Source organism: Copidosoma floridanum, unplaced genomic scaffold, assembly GCF_036245765.1.
Source record: "Copidosoma floridanum isolate Cflo_tuat_1 unplaced genomic scaffold, Cflo_Japanese_pri ptg000013l, whole genome shotgun sequence".
NCBI classification, from domain to species: Eukaryota; Metazoa; Arthropoda; class Insecta; order Hymenoptera; family Encyrtidae; genus Copidosoma; species Copidosoma floridanum.
This window is the reverse complement of record NW_028321890.1, coordinates 25,310,927-25,332,328: the sequence shown is the minus strand read 5'-3', so window position 1 is coordinate 25,332,328 and position 21,402 is coordinate 25,310,927. Positions and strand designations below refer to the sequence as shown.

Below are 21,402 nucleotides of genomic sequence, written 5' to 3'. Positions count from 1 at the left end.
TTGTTGTCGATTACCGACAGAGCCCCGCGGAAATTTGAGATAGTGCTAATGGCAAAACACTTCCCAAATCCGATGCTATTACGTAGGGCTCATAAATAATATAATTTTTTTATACATTATTTAGTGCGGATGTTAAAGCAATATAATAACAGTTGGTTTGAATGAATATTAAACATTAAGTGTAAAAGAGCGAAAATGCAAAATAGTAATAAGCATTCAAACTTTCCAATGATTTTCAGAATACCTAGAAAATGCTTCAAATAAACTTACCGAATCGTCTTGTAACATAAAATGAATTGTAAAATTACGAAATATTTCGCAATCAATAAATAAATTCTCAACAATTAAATTGTACGTAAAAAGTTAGTGTAAAAAATTTTCCAACGTATTCATCGCATGTGTATATAATATATTGTGTGTGTATTCCTCATCATACGCATACTCGGGTTGTACAGTATACGTTTAATGTCAATAAAAAAAATTATTTAACATCATAGTAATAAATATGTATAAAAATGAAGTTGCTACGACGACACATGCTGAATCGAGCAAATCTTCGCTAGACAGTGAAACCACGTGCAGACGGTCTCATATTTATTATTCATTAGATATATGTATGTATCACGGTAGCCGACACATCGAGTCAAATCCCCGGTAACTTTTTCAACGAATCCCATTGATATGTGTATGGTAAATTAGCAATTTTATTTGGTATGGATGAATCCATATGGATCAATCCGAGATGTACCATTTGTTATATTAAAATGGAAAAACAACTCTTCAGGGAAATTTCATTATTGGTAGTGGCACACATTTTTTATTTATTATTATGATTTTTTTACTAAGTATAGTAAATATAATTACGTGCTGGATTATTTTTCCCCATGTATTAATATAGAATAATAATAATAAAAAAAAAATACAATTCATACACTCCCACCGAGGGCATTCATGGTAAAATACCAGAGAATTCAACAACAGCCTATATACATATACAGTTGGAGAGATGGATCGAGCCTTTGTGAACAAAGTCGTATTGCACTTTCCCTTATTGTCTTGGTATGTGATACTTATCTTACATCGTCTTTTGTTCTCCATAACTCATATAATTTTATACTAAGAGGCATTATCTCTTTTTCTTATCCTTCCAACGGCCTCACATAATGTACATACTTCAGATACCAACTTTTTCTTTCTCTCCTTTTCACTTAATTTCTAGGGTAGAATACCTACTATTTGATCGTTCAAAACTACACATTTATTTATGTTATATGTATACTACAAGACTAAAATATCAAATAACCAACGGCAATTCACGTTACAGATTTTTTCTATTTTTACGATTTACTGGTATGAGAAGTAACATCTTGAAATGCTGGATTGAATCAGAACTTTTTTATTTTTTTTTATTTTTTTTTTTAAGTAATAAAAATTTATTTTTATTAAATATTATTGATAATTATTGATACTTTTACGCACTTTCACGCAAAAACGTATGCACGTTATTTTTGTTATTATTATTATTATTATTATTATTATTATTATTATTATTATTTGTTTTTTTCCATTTGGAGCAGTATACATAGTAAAGTTTTACGAGATATTTTAGGAATATTTTGAATTGCGAATTTATACGTTTTAATCAAAACGACAAAGTTTAACTTGTACAAGCACTTGCACGGCTATAATATTTATTTTAGAAATAAAAACTTGAAAGAATGCTACTGACAACGAGAACCAAAAAATTTTGTATTTGCCATAAAAAACAACGAGTTAAAACGCACTAGTAAAAAGAAAGAGATGCAAATTACGAGTCTACATATGAATTTCACACGCTTGTGTTGGCTCAATTGTATGTTCACAGGTGTTTATATACTTATTTCTACAACTATACGTCAATTTCATAATAAGTATTATATGTGCATTCACGAATTCTCGACTAAATTAACTACAAATATTTATTACCAGTTGAAGAAACTTTGACCTTTGAAGATATTATCTGAATTAATGTAAAAATAATTATTCATTTATATTTCGTTATTTTCTAAAATAACCTGTAAGAAAAATTAGTCTATATTTTTTAAAAGAATATTATAATTCAAGGTTGACACGGAACAGCTATTATTTGAAATCGGTCAATAATAAATGTCATCTCAATCGAATGCCAATATCTACACGAACCCGCGCGCATAGTTAAGTCCACCGAAAAGTACTAGATATTTGAAAATCGATGACTCAACCCATGTATACTTCCATCTGATCATAAATGTCACTTGTTCGTTAAACTAAGAAAAAAAAAGATTGCAGATAATTTTCAATATACATTAATAACAAGTAAGGCAAGTCTCTTCTTTTCTCCCAAATGAAACCTTTTTTCTGATCATCAGATAAGTATATCTTGAGGAAAACATAAATAGTTAATTTACGTGATTTTCAAGGTTCACGAGCAATATTTTTCCAAATTCAATTCATGTAAAACAAACAGTAAAAACGAGAAAAAATTTCTAGTACTTTCATTGCCCTTTACACGAAATAAGTAGTATAAAATGCGTACGGTCAGACGTATGCTCCTACGCGTAACGCATCCCAACTAAAATCATTGTAAGTAGGTAATAAATAGTGATCATAAATGTACGAAGGTACGTAAAAATAAAGAATGATCCTTAAAGCTTTTTGCAATATGGGTAGGTATTTCAGTTTTAAAATACGTTTCTATAGTGTTGGGCCATCGAAATACATTTCGATGTTCATATATGTGTATATATATACACATTATGTATTTAAGTGGCAGGGAACTGTGTAGCAAGTTTCATAAAAATTGTTATTGTCTTAAAGTGACAACAAATGTTTTAAATGGGATATTCGTAAGTTGACAAAAATGTTTCACGTCATCATAAATTAATACACTAGTATATGACTGCACGCGATCGGTACCCGTTTGTTGACGAAACAATCGTGACGAAGAATATCAAATACACCCTGCACCCTACACCGATACCATCGCGTATTAACATTTAATCGTCCGAGTGAGAGAAAATAATGTCAAACCAACCACTTGGGAGTTTCTACTTTGTCACGCAAAACAAAAAAACAAACAAACTTGGTGCAGCCCCGGATCTACAAAAAAGAAAAAGCTCATCCAAGCAAACAAGGCATAAAAGCTCTTTCCAAGATACCCCTTTGGCCCCGAACAAATCGAAATCCTCTCTCGTTGACCTCGCGATGCCCCCCCCCGCCCCCGATGGCTATCCAAGAGACTAAGCTCACTTGCATGCGACAACCCCCCCGTCTGCACGCAATGCATGCCAAGCAGCGCTTGCAAGCTCGAGTCCGCAAAAAGCTCGTACTACAGGGGGGGGGGAAAAACTACCGTAAAATACAGGCGAACGCGCGTGCTATATACCACATAGCGTTCTCCTGCCTCTTGTCTTCGGCAACCCCCGCAAAATTGTTGCTTCTCGCTCTCTCTCTTGCTCTCTGGCACACTTTGTATTGCGTCGAGCACAAGAGCGCAAGCTCCACTCCCTATATATTGATCGAGGCGCGAGAGAAGACGCGCGCAAACTCGCGCCTACTCCACACACACACGCCCATATCAAGAAGAGTGTACAACATCAGGTACAGAGAGAGAGAGAGAGTCCGTGTACGGGGGTAGGTATGGGTCCTCCTGTTCTCATCCAGTCCATTCTCGCGTGAGAGAGGGAAGAAAAAAGGGAGAACGAGTGTACCGTTAAGGATACACATAGAAGAAGCTGCTGGTGGCGGTAGAGTGTTAACGGTGGTGGTGTCGGTGGTGTTGGTGGTGCAACAGCATCGGCAGCAGGTGGAGTGGACGAGGAGCCAGAAGCCACTTGTTCCCCTTGGAGCGAATACCCCCGTGCAGTAGTGCTCACCAAGGGCAGTAATAACAAAGGTGATAAGGAAAGTAGTGGCGTATCGAGTGGATTTTTCTTCTCGCGCTCGTCCCTACTGAGTTTCGGTAGGCTACTTTTTTGGTGCATCGGGCGACAAGCCGCAGGTGGCCGTGCCACCTCACCGAGGAGGACCACCGGAGCAGTTAGAGTCGTCAAGCTCGGCAGGGCCAACATGGTTGGCGGCCTCGCCGAGGATGGCCCCCTCATACAGCCCGTCGAGCCTGGTGAGTCACGTTTATATATACGCCTATACCCTCTGTCGGGGTGAAATTATATATCGCCCATGCCATTCGTATGTATATTTACCATGATTTGTTTTGTGTACTCTCATGCGTCACGATCTCTCTCTCTCTCTCTCTCCCTGTACCTTTCAATTGGCATTTCGTGGTGTCGAGTAACAAACACTTAAACCTATATATATCGATCGATATCTCATTTCTTGTCTTTCTACGTTTCCCGAACACACGGGGGAATCAATTATTCGCAGAGCCCTTTTGCTTTGCTCCTTGCTGTTTTTTTTTTTTTTTTTTTTTTTTGCGGGTGCTCGACGAAACTGACTGCTGAAATATGCAAAGGGCCGAAAGGCCCCCAAGGGTAGTTGTTTTTTTTTGTACAGACGCAAAAGTTACGTATGTTGGATTCGTGGTATGATTTACATATACCTTATATATATGGTCTCGTGTTGTTATTTTTTTATCGTATTTTTTTGCTGATCGAAAGTAATGATACGTGGGAACAAGTAATAAAAAATTGTCAAGCTGATGGCATCACCAACACCAATCGAACGCTGCAAGCTCCTTAAATCGACTCTTCAATTATAGTTTTACCCCCTCCAAAAAAAAAGGAAATAGACAAAAAAGTAGGTAATAGCTCTGTGTGAGAAATTGGCTCTCTCCTCTGATTGATCGGAAGGATGAGCTGCATGCAACGTGACCAAAGTGCCAAATGCAACTACCAGCTGCGCCCTTCATCTTATTCTTTTACGTTGTTGAACCCTCCCTCCCCTTTTCAAATGGATCAAAGGAGGCTCGTTACGCGTCCGTTTGGCTGAAATAATCGCAAGAGCGGCTCTTTCGAGATGGATGGAAAAAAGTTGAGACTCGTGTTGCTACCTGCTTCAATCGATTGTTTTTTTTCCTGTCAATAAAATATTGGTAGGTATATACTAAACAAAAACTCGTTCCTGTTGGTTCGATTATCCAAAGATAATGGTAGAAAAAAAAAAAAAACGTATAATTTTACCGTCAATGTGTACAGTAATCGTATAATTGTGACTCGAGGGCAATTCAAATGTAAATAATTGAAAAATACAGCACCTGCTCCTCTTCAAATCATACCAATACGTAATAATAATAATCATTCTTGGGGTGTACTGCACAAACACACAATTTTCATCCAAAGTCACGTGAAATAAAGTACATGATGTATACGTTTAGATTAAGCAACCCCGTACTACTGTAGCGTCCGCTGTACCGTGACGTCCGGCAAAAAAGGCTGTACATGCATGGTTTTTAAAAAAGCACCCGAGTCCATTGAACCCTTATGTATAATATTATATACGCGGTAATGACATATGTAACGCGCGTCGTTGTGCTAAAGTACGCAGGCGATGACGTCGGTTGGCGCAGTTGATGTGCGAGGGAGACACGTATATATACCTCGATCGGCAATGTTATATACAAAGCCTGGCAGTTGGTGGGAGCTTTCGAGAGACCGGCCTTACGTGCCAGTGGGTTAAGCCCTCGGGTATATATAAGGAGAGGACAAAAATCATTGGGGAGAAAAGTACCTACTTTCATATAAGCGCGCATGGGAGCGGAAATGATTGAGAGGGCGAGAGCACAGTGATGGACTCACCCCTTTCGCTCCGTTCATATGTCTCGTTATTTTTTACGAGCTTGACCCTCGTTGTCGCGCGCAAAAGCTGGTTACGTATGGCTACAATTATTAGCGGTAATGGCGCAACTGGGCCACTGTACATGGCGCAATATGGCTAATCGAATCGCCACTCGGTACCTATATATAAGTTGCTGTTTCTCTCTTGCCGGGTATTTCGCAAAAGCTCATCGTAGGGAGAAAAGTAGTTTTTTTTTTTTTTTTTCCAAATAAACTGATACGAACTTTTCAGCTGGTTATCGAGAGGACCAATCTTTTGCCTACTTTAAATGCCTAAATTTTTGTTTTTATGAGAAATTGATACTTTGCAAATATTACCCAAGTAATTTATGTACATTTTACTTGTGCCCGTTTCGTTTGGAAACGGCACCAAAGTAACCCATTGATGTTGCAACTTGCATGTACATATGATAATATAAAAAGCCATTCGATTATTGTCAATCATAAATACGAATGTACATCAGAATGACGCAAAAGCGAGACGACAAACTTGCTCTGGTGTACGCCGTGGAAGTTTCGGAAACTTGACGATTGCGTTACTCGTATGTATGGCACACTCGTTCGAGCAAAATGGTACAAAACAAAAATAAATAAAACGCATGATCAACGAAACTTGATTAAAATTAAATCTGCTCGAAAGTAAGGCATTTTTTTCGATACCACGATTCAATTTTGCTCGGTACTTATGTACGTATATACCTACACGCAAGCATTATAATTATGGCTGCAGTTACCGTTTCACCGATTACTCGAGTTACAGGTGAGAAACACCTCGGGGATGAAACCCTGTAATTTCTCGTTTCGCATCGATTTCACGCCAATTTTAAACGCGATGTGTACTTATATATTCGTCGGGCAACCAATACGTATCCATTACCAATTTGCCTTGTGTGTATACATATGTGGACTTTTGGTATATGGGAAGACTCGATGCTGCCTGTGCATATTTTACGGCACAATTAGCACGGGCTTCCGGTCAAATCGTCCCAAAACACTTACCGCCCACCGAAATTACTTACATGTACGCGCCTCTGTACATAAAAATTGGATCGATAGGTTACCAACCAAACAAAATACCTATTGTACATGTGTCATATAGGTACGTCAATGATATACATGTGTTTACACTGTTGATTGCTTATTAGTTTTATTCGGTAACAATAATAACGCTAAATACTTGTACTATAAAATGAAATAAAATAAAGTATTCCAGTACTTTTTCGTGTTGTATAAAAGAGAGATACGTTTCATGGAGAGCAAACAAAGACCCCTGAATTTGCGCGTCGATGAAACCATCAGACGCACTGGTGGTCCCAGGATCCCAGTTCTCTTTTTTTTTTTTTTTTTCTCCTCTTTCATTTGAGAGTTTTTTTTTGTTTTTTTTTTTTTTCCATATAGACTACGCCGGGGGCGAGCTTTACTGTCGCGACTCTCATCAAAATTAAAAGAGACTGTGCTCTTTTTGTTCCAAGAGGGGATGGATTTTGGGTAACGTGATATTAGGCTGGTACACATACTCCACGGAGGAGGGCATGGTTTTTTTTTTCTCTCGAGCATCACCTTTTACGACTTCTTTTTGCTGCGCACCTTTGATCCGAAAAAAAAAAAAAAAAAAAAAGCACGTTTAGAATACACAGTTTGGATAGTTTCTGCGGCCTTGAACGTTGTTCGATTGTAAATATTATTATTGCCAATAAAAAGTATTGTTCCCATGTATAGACACTGCCCCCCATTTTGGGACGCAGAGGTAAAAACAATGCGCAACCCGAGAAACAGCTGTCGCGTACTTTTGACGGTGAATTAGGGAAAAATAAGGTTTGGCGTTTGTTTTCCCCATCCAAAACACGCGGCTCATCAAAATATATATGCAAAGTATACAGAGGGAGAGAGAGAGAGAGAGAGAGAAAAAAAAAATAATAGATTGTCGTAACGTATGCCGATTGATCCGTTGGGCAGTAGTGTCGAGAGCTACCCTCGTCGGCGTCTGCATAAGCGCAGCCTTCGTGTGCGCGGCGGTGATGACCTGGTGGTTGTGCCGTCGGCGGCGGGAGCACACGAAACTCGCGGCTGACAAGTCGTTGGCGTTCAGGCCGCCCCATCGCAAGCCCACGGCCGTCAAGAGCCCGGGTTGCCAGGGACACTACCTGAAAAAGAGCCCGAGTCCGACCGGCAACAAGAGCCCGCCCGGCTCGAGCGGCGCCCAAACGCCCAGCCCGACCGGACCACCGCCCATGAATCATCTGCCGGGACAGCAGGCCAAGTCACCCCAAGGTTGGTGCATTATATACCTTTCACCGACTTTTCATTAGATACAGTGCACGTGTGTATAAAGTTATACGGCTCTGATTCGCCAATTTCGTTAGTAAGGGTTCCGTTCAACTCGTATTTCGGCCCCTCTTTTTTTGACCCGTGCCATTACAGACCCTTTTTTTTCCCGAAGAATATCGTAAATTTTCTCACAAAGTTTGGGGGATGAACGAAAAAAAGCATCTACATTGCAGAGTGTAATTTTTTAAAGAAATTTTCATTAAAAAAAAAAAAAAAAATTAATTTCCCTTGTCCCCCCTTATGCTATCGAATGCAGTATTGTTACGAGAGAGTGGGCCAACTTGACTATAAGAACGAAAAGTTTTCTTGAGGGTAGACGAAAAAGCTCCCATAAATGTATATGTACATCGAAAGACAGACCCACACCGGGAGATTAAGCTCAGCGTGACACTCTACTTGGACGGACTTGGCTGAATGGTGGTGAGAGAAAAGATGTCATGTACTTGCAAAGGACGTACTCCGTACACTTAAGTTAATGGTAACCGTGGCTCGGCGTATACACAGCTTTGGATTAATAAGAAAAAAATAAAAAAAAGAAAAAAAATCTTGCTGAGAAAAAAGGTCCGTCTGTATCCGACTTGATCGACAACATATAAATGGCGGAAAAAAAAGAAGCAGCTGAGCTGAATATTAATAAGCACTACGATGTTTCGATTTTCGGTGAAATTTGTACTTTTATTTGTGCTCATGCAAATTCAACTGATGTATATTCACAAGTCGGATGAGAAAAAATTGTTTTCGCACGAATGACGTGAAAAAGTTCTGAAGTAAAGTAACAAAATGCACGTGTGACAGGGGCAGGAACCCCAACCCAGCCGAGTATGGACGTCACCTTGAGCATCGAGAACGAGCGGGACAAAGCCGAGCTTGAGATAAGCGAAAAGGCCCACCGCAACAACAACAACAACAATGGCATCAGCAATGGCATCGTCGACTGCGTCGACGCCAGCCGAGACAGTCTCGGCAAGCTGGTGTTCAAGCTGCACTACCTGAGCGAACAGAACGGGCTCGTGGTCACGGTCGTCCAGTGCAAAAACCTGCCGGCTCGGGGCCAGCACAGCAGCGATCCCTACGTCAAGCTGCAGCTCTTGCCCGACAAGCAACATCGCACCAAGACTCGCGTCGTTCGGAATACTCGGGATCCCATCTACGACGAGGACTTTACTTTCTTTGGATTGTCCTTTGCTCAGTTGCAGGTGAGTTGTTTTTTTTCTTTCTTTTTTTTTTTTCGAGTACGGAGTACAAACTTACCAGTACCGTGGCGTTGAATATTTATTGATAATCGATTCGACCGACTGCATAAATTTCATAGGTACTTAATGAGGGATCGATGCCTTTTTTGCGGCGGACCCTTCTCCCCCTTGATGCCTTGTGCGCAAAATGCAAACTACATCCATTAGCATAATTTTATCCGTGCCTCTTGGAAAGTCGTTTTCAATTTTTTCAGCTCAATTGGCGATCGACGTGGTTTTTTTAACCTTACGAAACAAAAAAAATTGAATTTCACTTGGATAGATCCAATGGAATTGGAAGAATTTTTTCTATGTTCAACTTACGTTCGCAATGACATGTATTTTTTTTATTTTTTATAACCAATACGGATGTTTTCTCCAAGTATTGTTGCAAGATCTTGTGTAAACGCAAGGATAGTTAATTTTTTTTTTTCAAACCCTCGAAATAATATACAAGTGCTAAAGTAAATCAAACCTTTTCTTTTTCAAATTAAAGGGAATACGAGTGTATCTTTTCATACATTCATACCTTAATTATATCTGACATGCAATACATTTTTTGTACGCGTGCAACAATGAATAGAAATTATAATTCAACTGTTGGTTAAATAAATTGTGTGAAAAAAAAATTTTTTCCCGAGAGATAACATGATTCTTGGTGTAAAAAAATTGATTTAAACTGTCGATTTTTCTTGATAGAATTCATTATTATATTTATCCCTGAAAAACATTTCAAAACCATTTAATCAAAAAAAAATTATCTAAACGTAAGCAACAAAATGAACAACCATGTAAGTAAACAAACAAATGGTACTATTACTTGCAGAAAATCAGCCTCCACTTTGTCATCATGAGTTTCGACAGGTACTCCCGCGACGACGTGATCGGCGAGGTAGTTTGCCCGCTCTCGTCCGTAGAAAACCTGCACCTCACGCAAACCCAGAACATCTCGCTCTGCCGGGAAATCTGTCCTCGAAGCTTGAAGGTAATAACCATCGAAAAACGTCAATAAACATTTAACCCCCTACCAAACTGAAATTTCACGGAAATAATGCCAATTGACACCACGTTGTGTGTTTTATCGTGCGATATCTTATTCGACGGCAGATCCAGTCGCAGGGCCGAGGCGAGCTACTGGTGTCCCTGTGCTGGCAGCCAGCCGCAAGCAAGCTCACCGTGGTGGTGCTGAAGGCGCGAAATCTGCCGAAGATGGACGTGACGGGACTCGCGGATCCTTACGTCAAGATTTATCTGCTCTACAACGGCCAGCGCATCGCCAAGAGGAAGACGCACGTGAAGAAGCGCACCCTCAACCCGATCTTCAACGAATCGATCGTCTTCGAGATACCAAACAGCGGTGAAGGCCTTGGCAAAATCAGTCTCGAGTTTGCTCTGCTCGATTGGGACCGAGTTACCAAGAATGAGGTAATTTCAGACCCAAACTCTCACGTCATTTACAATAAAATCCTCCATTCGTGTTTAACATAACGATTGTTCAAAGGTGATCGGACGACTGGAAATCGGTGGACCTAAATGCCAGGGCTCGACACTTAATCATTGGAACGAAGTGTGCAATTCACCGAAGCGCCAGATAGCCGATTGGCACAAATTACGAGAGTAAGGATATATAACTGTATGGTATGCTCACCTTATATAAATTATACGCATATATTAACTAGGATGCGTAAGATCACGGCAATTTTCGACATCGACCTCACTTCACCGAGTCTAGTTTCCATTCCCCGCCCCCTAAAACCACTCCTCGTCTTGTCGAGGTGACGGTATAAAAACAATATCGATGGCAAATATATCACGTGTACCACGTATATATTATACACATGCTGAGCACTTTTGCGTTTTATAAGAAAGAAAGGTTTATTGATCTTATTAAATCCACTTCATTGTCATTTCAAAGTCCACACATGATGATAATTTAGTCGTGTATACAACATCATTTTATCACCTTTTAATTGTATTGAGAATAATGCAAGGCATGTGATATAAGCGTCCTTCAATTTATGTAAAAAACCAATTGAATGAAATGACTAGAAAAATGCATATTTCAGTGAGATACAAGGATGCAGCCAAATGAACGTGAATTGACGCGTTGAAAGGCAGATGAAGAAATTAATTATTTCATGAGATTTTTTTTTACACTATTTATTCTGTACTTGGATGAACATTATTTATTACATATACGTACGGTTCAAAGTCCATTCGGATGGAAATCTTAGATAATTTTGTATACAACCAAGTGCTCAGTCCTGATATGCAAATACGACAAACAATGCGCTGCAGAGGTACACCTGATGTAGGGGAAAAATAGCAAAAAACCAAAATTAATTTGAAAAAGAGCAAATAAAAGGGATCCAAGTGGTGGTCCTCAAAATAAAAAATATCTACATCGAGGGATCTCTGTGCCATTCTATGACGTATAGATTCGAGTATATATTACATACGTACATTTACCGTGGGCTCGTAAAACTGTCGAGTGGAATTTTTTTCGAACGATACACTTTGGGAAATCGATAGCGCGTATACTTTGGCTCTGAAAGGATATCATCTAGTTAAAGATAGTTTATCTTCGAACGGTGCCTTTCGAGGGACGATTATTCGACAACTGTTTCCTTTTTTACTTTTTTTTCCCCCCATTTAAATAATTCGAAGCGTCGAGACTTTTTTTCACTGTTCAGGAGAGCTATCCTTTCAATGAAATCCACGTTTTTATAAAAACTACTACTATTAGGATAAGTATTTTCTTAGACAGTATTATCAATTTATTTTCATACTTGCTTATAACGAGTGGACATGTACGAAAAAAGTGAACAAAAAAAAAAAAAAAAAAAAAAAAAAACTCTTTAGGTACTCGTATAGCTTATTAGATAAAAATTAGCGTTTAGTTAGGATTAGTGTGATACGTCAAGTGGCAAATCTATTTTTTCAATCCTCAAAAAAAAAAATTTAATTTTTCGAATACGTATTTACTTATAAATTCAGCTTCAAAAAATGAATAGAGGCACACTTACGGCGCAACTAACGATGCTGAACTCGATTTCTCAAAGCGATCGTGAAAAATAGTGTTGACTGAGCTCGGCAAACTTTGTCAGCATGTGGGTCACCGAACCTGTAGAAGTAGAAAATGAATATTCAAAAAAAAAAAAAAAAAAAAAAAAGATGAAAATGAATTTGAAAAAGAATATAATGGTATGCAGATCATTGTATGTATGCGTATACTTGTACGTCAACATACATATTTAGAAAGACGCAAGCTGTTCGCGACTTGCGCGAACGACCGAAAGAAAAATTGATTTTCACGGTATTACGAAGGACACAAAGGTACTTACAAAAGTACACTTATTTATGTCATAATAAACCGGGATGTCCGTGTCGATGGATTTTTTTATGAATTGCTATACGTTGTGGTGTACGATACGAGCTACACAAACATAATATGATTATTAATTACTTCATTATCCGTTAATTCATTACCATTTAAACGTGACAATTTTATCTAAAATTATTTGAAAATTTTCATTGTCACCCTTAATCCTCTTTATTATCTGATGTCAGCGATAAAAAAACAGCAATTTTTTTATTTCACGACCATCCCGTAAATCAAATGTTTTTCATGTAACTATATTATACGTTTGTTGTATGACTTGTGTATTTTTTTAAAACTTGTGATCAATTGCATAATTACAATCAGCGTTGCTAATAACATCGAATCAACACGTTGATTTAAAAGATGACATCTTGTATTTTGCACCTATCAATGTCATGTTAATGACAATTAAAAAAAAAAGAAAAAAACCTAAGGACATTTAATTTTAAAATTTATCTGGACGATACTTATCATCGAATTATATAACAGATGTTAAAACTTTTGACGACTCGAAACGTTGGTGAGACTAAACTGAAAATATTGTACTACTTGGATACTGTGTTTATGATATCTGATGTCTTCAGCAACTCTCGAGAGTAAGCAAAAAATTTTACTTAAATAATTTACTACAGTAACAATTAAAAATTATAAAAAAAAAAATAAAAAATTGCTTGTACAAGTGAAAATACAGCTCGCACTTATACAATCCCTAAAACCTTACCCACTTATATTTCAGGAAATAAGCAGCTTCTATATAATATATATACATCATAATCGTAACTGTAAATATGTAATTGACGTTGATTGAAGGAGCGCTACTTTGTATGTTACATATAGGTACATATTATTAATTACACTCACCGATAATACACGTTGGTGTTACAAGTAGATCGAACAGGAAAATTTGTGTATACAGAATTTGTTTATTTGAATAAATTTACCATTATTTCGGTGCAACTAAAATGTTACCATAATTTTATTTCGAACGACATTTGTATGAATACTGTGTTTTCGCGTGTTGTGCACGTGTAGAAATGTCTGAGATTTGTTTGATTGGAAAATACATATTTATGTATTTTCCAGTAATGTATAGGTAGCTTATTTAATTACCAAAATGAGGCACTATCCGCGAAGGAAGAAAGAGTACCATGATTTATTTCTCTACAAACGCATAAGTTGAAAAAATTCTCAATTACAATTTGTTGTATATAATTGCGTAGACTGTGTTTAATAAAAAAAAAGAACTGATTAATTTGTTATTATTACAAAAAAAAAATTCCAATGACTTGTCCAACGATATATGGTCCTCCCTTCGCGGAAAGGTAAAAAAAAACACGGTAGAGATTTCTTTCCTTCCAGTAAAAAAGAAAACGAATAAACAAAATGCATGGAAAAGTTTTTTGTTCAACGTTTCAAAGCCTGTTCGGAGTGTCTTGATTTTTGATAATTTGTAACGAACGATTACAGGTTTAACACCCGCGTACTATATCACAATTGCGTATGTCATTATGATTGCGTGGACAAGCGAGGAGTTGAAAAAAAATATGAAGAAGAAAAATATCGACAACTTGAGAACAATATCATCTCTTGTATGTAGCATTAATTACTTATATATTTACACACATTCTTGAGTACAATTGATTTTATGTGTAGCAAATTGGCGATGGGCAAATTGTTACAAACCGTATGCTATCAATGAAACAGACACAAAGGATTGTAATTTTTTTTTTTTTAAATAAAATCTTATAAAGAATTTTGTCTTTGTTTTTAATCATCCTTTAAAAATTTTTTTTCAATTTATTTTTGGATTTAGAGCGATTTGGCTATTGAAAGAAGAATGAGAAATAAGTCAGTAACAATAGTTATAATCGAGACATTGAATTGCAGTTCAACGTATTCAAAATAGATTTAATATGTTTCACCTATTCTATTACTTAAATAAATAGTCGTATCACTCCAAAGTTTCTGTCAAGTTTGATTCGACCGTCATCTCAACGTAGATTTTACGTTATAATAGATATAAATTCTGCGATAAAACCTTGGGGATAGAAATAAAGATATAAAGTGATTGTCAGACTCAAAATGCGCCCACGGGCACGAAGCATCCGTGCTTTTTGCCGATATGGCGTACGTGTAATGTTCTAATAACTTAATAAATTACGAGGGTTTACAGTATCACATATTTTTTTATTCTTAAATTTTTTAATTATACAGTTAATTATAATTAAATTGTTAGATTAGAAAGGTCTATTTGAAATGACAGTTTAGACCTTTTATGGATTTTCCAGTACAAAAATATTATATAGTACAACATTTAAAAATATTTTATAGTCTAACGCTTTAAAATACAGACTTTGTCATTTCTAAGTGGTAATTAAATTTTTTTTTTCTACGGAAATAACATTCAACTGTATTTTTAGAAAAGTGCTTTGATAGGAATGCTGTAATACATGATTTTTAGTAAGAAAAAGAGTTCATAGGCACGACTGTTATGATTATCACCTAAACCATTCATTGACTGGTTATAAATATTTAGTATATATTTAAAAATTCTAAGATTGATAAAAGTCAAAAAGTATTTATAAATATATAGACTTAACAAAAAACATAATATCGTTTATAGTTTGAAAGAATGTTTGTGCATTGATTGTTGACGTCAAATCATTATAATTTGTACAGTTAAAGCTGGATTCGATCATCACTAAGATACAGTACATCCTTGGTCAAGTTTTGTAACATTATTAAAAAATTCATCAGTCACCTGCACGGTAGCCCTGCATCGACGATAATTTATGTAACCAAAACAGAAACAACATTTGGCGTCATTTAAAACAACATTTTGAATGCATTCATTTCTTTTACACAGTAAGACACAGGTACATTAAAAATGGCAATGCCAGATTGTCCACTTGTTCTGTATGCGCTTCAACAAGCGATACCAAGATCACTGAAAATATGCTTCTGACTAGCAATGGACTTTCAAAGCATCCTAAAAGTTTACAATGGCGATTGACTCTTACAGTTTCCATTATGTCATAAGAAATACATTTTTTATGCTTACCAAAAAAGGCTAATCCAAATATGGTAATTAGTTGTGAAACAACACAGGCAACTGTACCTTCTATTGATTTATCTGAACCTGTCCATTTGTGTTTACCCCAATTACTTCCAATAAAACTGGCTGCACTATCTCCAATTCCAATTGTCAGAACACCACTCATTAGTTTCAACAAGCCCATATTTTCGGTTGGTAGCCATAGAGGAGCAGATATTCCACACATCAAGTATAAAGGAGTCAATGAAACCAGCGAATCTTTGTCATCAACATATGCAGAAAAAGTTTGTTGGAGGAAATCTCCAAATGGTGGAAGATTTAAAATTCTCAAAACCTACACCAAATACAATAAAATTAGGAATCAGTTTTAAATACATTTATTAATTGAATCAATTTATGATAATTACCTCTATCATTGAAAAAAATGCTAAAACCATCCCACTTGCCAAGTATAATAAGGTTGGTTCACAAATCAGACCAGGAATATACACCAGAACAGCTAACAAATGAAAAATTTTTCTAATCGAAGTACTTGCATGAGTTTGTTTCAAAGTTTGGTACGTTCCAAAAATTATGGCAAGCAATAAACAAACAGCCCAATAAATAAAAAGGATGATCTGTAAGTAAATTGTGAGTATACTTGATGTTTTCTTATCTAAATGATTCAAGTGTAACGACTGAATGTCATACCTTGGCTTGTGAGTTAAATACAAAAGTAAATATCCAACAGAGGGGACTTTGATCCAGTAAAATATGTAAGGCAGGAATGGCTAAAAACCCTAGCATTCCAATACTTAACAAATAAAATGAAGTTGGTCCACGTAATTTAGGAAAATTTGCACATAGAATGCTAATTGACATGGCATAAAGAATTCCCACCTAGAAGAGTAAAGTTTTGAGTAACGAAATTCGAACGTAAAATTTCCAATAACTGCAGAAAATTCTTACTTGCACTATCACAGTAGCAATATCACTATCGTGAATAGGAGGCAAATGATATCTTAATGGCAGGTTGGTAAATGTTGACAGTATAAAGAGTACAATGCCATGAGTAACTGCTGTTGCTTCCCCCAATGTAAAACAACCAGGCAGATTGGACATCATTTGTATGACTCCCCATGTGCTCAAACTTCCAACCATAAGACCCCATGACACACTCACCAGTAATCCTGCACTTAATAAATCATGTTTTTATAATTTTAGTATCATAAAGCCTTTCATTGTAAATACCACAAAATCTTCATAAAATCAGTTTACCTTTATTACCAACAAGAAGAAACAGAGTAGATAGTGTTATGGAAGGAAAAAAGTATATAACATGGAAATCTTTAGCAGCATCATTGTCCATCATCAGCCGAGCATACAGACACAAACAGCTGATAACTAATCCTCCACCTGCTATGCCAGTTAACAGACATAGCTCCGAATAACTGCTGTCCTCTTTTAAAAAAGTCAACAGAGCACTCAAACCAACCAATGGTCCAAGCCATAATCCAGTACAGTCTTTGGTTCTAAAAGTAATCACAAAAATTACATTGCAAAAGGCCTAAATGAATTTCACTTGAGCTTAAGTTTAATTGTGAATGTTTAGAGAATGTTGATAAAATTTTTTAACAAAACGGCTCTATAGGCTATTTTTGATGAACGACTCAAAATATGATTCATATATTTAATTTTGAAGATTTCAACAGACATCTCGCTTTAAATCTAGGATTACTTACTATAACGAACGATCGCGCCCCTGTATTTTTGTCTAATATCGAGACTCTACATTTAATAAAGCAACAGATTTTTTTATAGGAATCGGTAATTAAAATGGTATTATTATGTGTACGATTATATGACATTTATAAGTATCTATAAACTTAAAAAGTCTACACAAATTTAGAATAAGCCCAACATTCGTTTGCTCTGCAGATAGATCCAATGCTCTTTTTTCTCTGCTGAAGATGTGAATTGAGATATAAATATCCGACAAGGAAAATGTAACACAAAAGAGTGCAGTACAAATATAGTACAAAGATGATAAAAGTTGAATTGCCGCGCTCACATAAAACACGTAAACATATATTTACACAGGCAGGTTAAAACTCCGTAATTTACGTAAAAATTGTATGCAAAAGATCAAAAGTATAATGTTAAAAATATCGTTACAAGCGGTGTTTCAACGCGTATTTACATACCGATGACGCAGCCCGCTGGACAACAGGCTGCTGAGAATCCTCTCCTCCAGGAGGCGATAATACTTGGTCATGGTCTCCATAACTTTTTCCTCTCTTTTCTCATATAGAACTGTACTTATGTACTGATCTGCTCCTTCTCTCCAGCTATTTTTTGTGCAATCACTGCACCGCAAAAAACAACACCCACCGATCTCTCCACAATTGCGTGGTCAATAAGAATTTGAGAAAAAATAGAATGGAATATTATATATTACAAATAAATACTAAGTCATTGAAGATATCGCAAACTTGTCGCAGCAGCTGCTGTTGCGCTGCGCTGTAAGTACCTATAGCTTTCGATGATGCGTTCAACTCTCGTTCGTATAACCCGTAACACAATTCTTTTCTTTTTTTTTCTTTCGTTGCAGGCAGATTGTTTACACTTTCGCGCTCCAAAAGAAGAGCGAATACGCTGCATATATCAATGTGTGGGTACAATTGCGAAATGTGTGTTTAGTGTGTTATGTTGTATATATTTATTAACTATATATATATATATATATATATTTTTTTTTTTTTCTTCCTCCCACGTCCCACGTTCCCCTTCCCACCCCACGATTTTTGCGTATACACACCTAATAATATAAATTCACAGTATAGGGTCGTGTTTACGAATCAGCTAAGGAAAAACCAGCGGGTGATAAGAAGCAACACGAACACAAACGAATGCTGTCCAAGCACAAGGTCATTCATTTCAGAGATTCATATGATTGCATACAGGTCTTCTTATTCTTAGGGAGTTTTGGTGGCTCCAGTTTGGCTGCTTGTTAGCAGCGTAATCCGAACGGCCATTAACGTAACTTGCATACAGGTATAATAAGAATTCTTTTATATCTCTATGGGTAATAAGCATCGTTCAATTACTTATCCTTGAGCAGCTACTTAATTGTTCATAGTTTTTTTTTCTTCTTCTCGGAAATATTTTTTTTACTGATTTTCTCTTATAAGTACTTACTCCTGACGCATAATGCTACACTCAAGTTCACCTGTATTCCATCTGTCCGAATGTACAAAATAATTAAAAATATGTACCACGCTAATACCTTAAAGTACACAGTTTTAATGTTTGTAACGAATATCGGATTTATACGAAGAAGCGCTGAAGTGAGGTCGCGGCCACATACTTAGATTAGACGCGTCCGACTGCGTCCGCACGCGTTTGCCGTCCGTGAAAAGCCGTGCCTATACCTATAGTTCTTTGCTGCCAACTTCAAATGAACTAACTCCCAAATAAACATCCGGTAAGTATATTCACACTTTTTTTTGTATAAGTATAATCCGAAAAATCGACCTCCTAATTATATATTTATACTTTTGGAGATAGATTTTCGGATGAAAGTAAAATTGTAAACTTGCCGCAAATAGCATTAACAATGTCAATTTTATATTTTATATTTGTGAGATTAGTTGCGGCTGGTTTGTAATTGATTACATGGCTTTACTGTAGGTAGTAATAATTATTTGGATCAGCGCCATCTAGCGTTGGGGATTTTTGAACTAAAAAGTGGCCCTAAACTTTTGACCCATAGCATTAGCACTTAGAGCCATTAAGCCTATTATAAACCAGCCGCAACTCATTTTGTAGCTATAAAATAAAAAAATAACGATACATGTGTTTTTGGCGGCATGTTAACAATCTATCTTTTACTCGAAAATTTATCTTCAAAAGTATAAATACATATTACGTCGATTTTTTGGTAGAAAGTAGATTGTTAACATGCCGCTAAAAACACACGTATCGTTATTTTTTTATTTTATAGCTACCAAATGAGTTGCGGCTGGTTTATAATTGGCTAAATGGCTCCAAGCGCTTATGCTCGGTTTCAGAATTTTAGAGGCCACTTTTGGCGAAAAAAAAAATACCGCTAGATAGCGCTGATCCAAATAATTATTACTATAACTTATAGTAGAGTCATTTAATTTATTATAAACCAGCCGCAACTTATATAATAGACATAAAATGTAAAATTTACATTTTTTGCACTATTTGCGGCAAGTTTACAATTTATCTTATATCCAAAAATTTACCTATATATTTATACTTTTGGAAGTAGATTTTAGGTAAAAGATAAATTGTAAACTTGCCGCAAATAGCACAGTCAATGTTAACTTTTTACTTTGTACATACAAAGTTAGTTGCGGCTTGTTTATAATTGATTAAATGGCTCTACTGTAAATTGTAATAATTACAGTACAGCCATGTAATCGTTACTATATTTGCATGAATTAATACAAGGAAAAAAGTTCAACTTATTGAAGTTAAATATACCCGATGATAACAAGCACGATTTCTCATATTCTAGAAAAAAATCAAAGAAAACATGTTGATGGATGATGGATCCCAAGCTTGTATAAGTTTCTTGTAGTTTTTTTTTTTTTGGTAACAAGTGTACACACGTACCTGTCATACATGTAATTCTCACTAATATCGGAAGATAATTAAATATTTATAGTAAATATATAGCTTCTTAAGTTACAGTAATTGCCCTCGACACATATTTATACGACTAAAACTTAGTAACTTCCTTAAGATATACTACTTGAAATCATGAACTTTTCAGAAAAAAAAACATTCTTGAATTTTATAAATATAATTTCTTTTAAAGTACATTAATTCGTGTGGTGCCTCGTGATATTTTTCATTTCCAAATTATCATCACAACAGTAGTGTTTAAATAAGTATGTTTAGTTTGAAGTAAACGTTTGCTATGGCATGCAAACATACCCATCAACATAATTTTTATCAGAGCTACGCAAAAACATTATCATGCTCATATTATATTTGCTTTATTTAAACACGTTACTTGTAGATAATAACAACAGGTTAAATACAACGTAAGATATCTCTTGTCAATCAATTTAACGTGTGTGCAATGCAATTGTCATCTTGATCCTTGCCCCCCCGTCCTACATAAGGCACCCTTGTATAAACAAAAATCATTAACAGTAGCTGTAGTAAAATAGTAGTACTTGTAGTAATCATTACTAAGTAGTAAGTAGTCGATTTTACAAGCCCAATAAGACAAGTAGAACATTTAAGGTTTTGGAGGTCGATTCGCAGGTAAAAATTAAATTGTAAACTTGCCGCAAATAGCTTCAGTCACGTCAACTTTTTATTTTCTGTTTACTTATTAGTTGCGGCTGGTTTATAATTAATTAAATGACTCTACTATAAGTTATAGTAATAATTATTTGGATCAGCGCTATCTAGCGGTATTTTTTTTTTCGCCAAAAGTGGCCTCTAAAATTCTGAAACCGAGCATAAGCGCTTGGAGCCATTTAGCCAATTATAAACCAGCCGCAACTCATTTGGTAGCTATAAAATAAAAAAATAACGATACGTGTGTTTTTAGCGGCATGTTAACAATCTACT

The 21,402-nt window shown here is 36.2% G+C and overlaps 2 protein-coding genes across 7 annotated transcripts; one reads left to right on the top strand and one right to left on the bottom strand.

The window, feature by feature from the left end:
* Window positions 1–3,646: 3,646 nt before the first annotated feature.
* Window positions 3,647–12,551, top strand: Syt4 (Synaptotagmin 4). 4 transcript variants are annotated; one of them, XM_089591050.1, is made up of 7 exons: window positions 3,647–4,138; window positions 7,770–8,081; window positions 8,934–9,334; window positions 10,197–10,355; window positions 10,478–10,795; window positions 10,872–10,987; window positions 11,437–12,551. In XM_089591050.1, the coding sequence occupies exons 1-7, from the start codon at window positions 4,087–4,089 to the stop codon at window positions 11,471–11,473; spliced, it is 1,395 nt and encodes a 464-aa protein (XP_089447176.1). In that variant the 5' UTR covers window positions 3,647–4,086; the 3' UTR covers window positions 11,474–12,551. The 4 variants fall into 4 exon arrangements, with proteins under 4 accessions (XP_089447176.1, XP_089447175.1, XP_089447178.1 ...); XM_089591049.1 differs by having other exon boundaries at window positions 7,767–8,081; XM_089591052.1 differs by lacking the exon at window positions 11,437–12,551 and having other exon boundaries at window positions 10,872–11,193.
* Window positions 12,552–14,997: 2,446 nt separating this feature from the next.
* Window positions 14,998–18,481, bottom strand: Dolk (Dolichol kinase). Of its 3 annotated transcripts, none has more exons than XM_089591143.1 (7): window positions 17,991–18,481; window positions 17,065–17,318; window positions 16,756–16,976; window positions 16,498–16,686; window positions 16,215–16,424; window positions 15,799–16,141; window positions 14,998–15,717 (listed from the first exon to the last, which is right to left on the bottom strand). In XM_089591143.1, exons 1-7 carry the CDS (start codon window positions 18,068–18,070, stop codon window positions 15,611–15,613), a joined length of 1,404 nt encoding a protein of 467 aa, XP_089447269.1. In that variant the 5' UTR covers window positions 18,071–18,481; the 3' UTR covers window positions 14,998–15,610. The 3 variants fall into 3 exon arrangements, with proteins under 3 accessions (XP_089447269.1, XP_014219161.2, XP_089447268.1); XM_014363675.2 differs by having other exon boundaries at window positions 14,998–15,741; window positions 15,814–16,141; XM_089591142.1 differs by having other exon boundaries at window positions 14,998–16,141.
* Window positions 18,482–21,402: the final 2,921 nt, after the last annotated feature.

What these genes read in the sequence shown, in the direction of transcription:
- Syt4 (XM_089591049.1), top strand. Translation starts at nt 4,087, where the DNA reads ATGGTTGGCGGCCTCGCCGAGGATGGCCCCCTCATACAGCCCGTCGAG. An exon ending in CATACAGCCCGTCGAGCCTG is followed by an intron (nt 4,139 to 7,766) that starts GTGAGTCACGTT and finishes TCCGTTGGGCAG; the next exon opens with TAGTGTCGAGAGCTACCCTC. An exon ending in GATTGGCACAAATTACGAGA is followed by an intron (nt 10,988 to 11,436) that starts GTAAGGATATAT and finishes TGCATATTTCAG; the next exon opens with TGAGATACAAGGATGCAGCC.
- Dolk (XM_089591142.1), bottom strand. Translation starts at nt 18,070, where the DNA reads ATGGAGACCATGACCAAGTATTATCGCCTCCTGGAGGAGAGGATTCTC. An exon ending in TCCAGCGGGCTGCGTCATCG is followed by an intron (nt 17,319 to 17,990) that starts GTATGTAAATAC and finishes GATTACTTTTAG; the next exon opens with AACCAAAGACTGTACTGGAT. An exon ending in TTGCTACTGTGATAGTGCAA is followed by an intron (nt 16,687 to 16,755) that starts GTAAGAATTTTC and finishes TTACTCTTCTAG; the next exon opens with GTGGGAATTCTTTATGCCAT.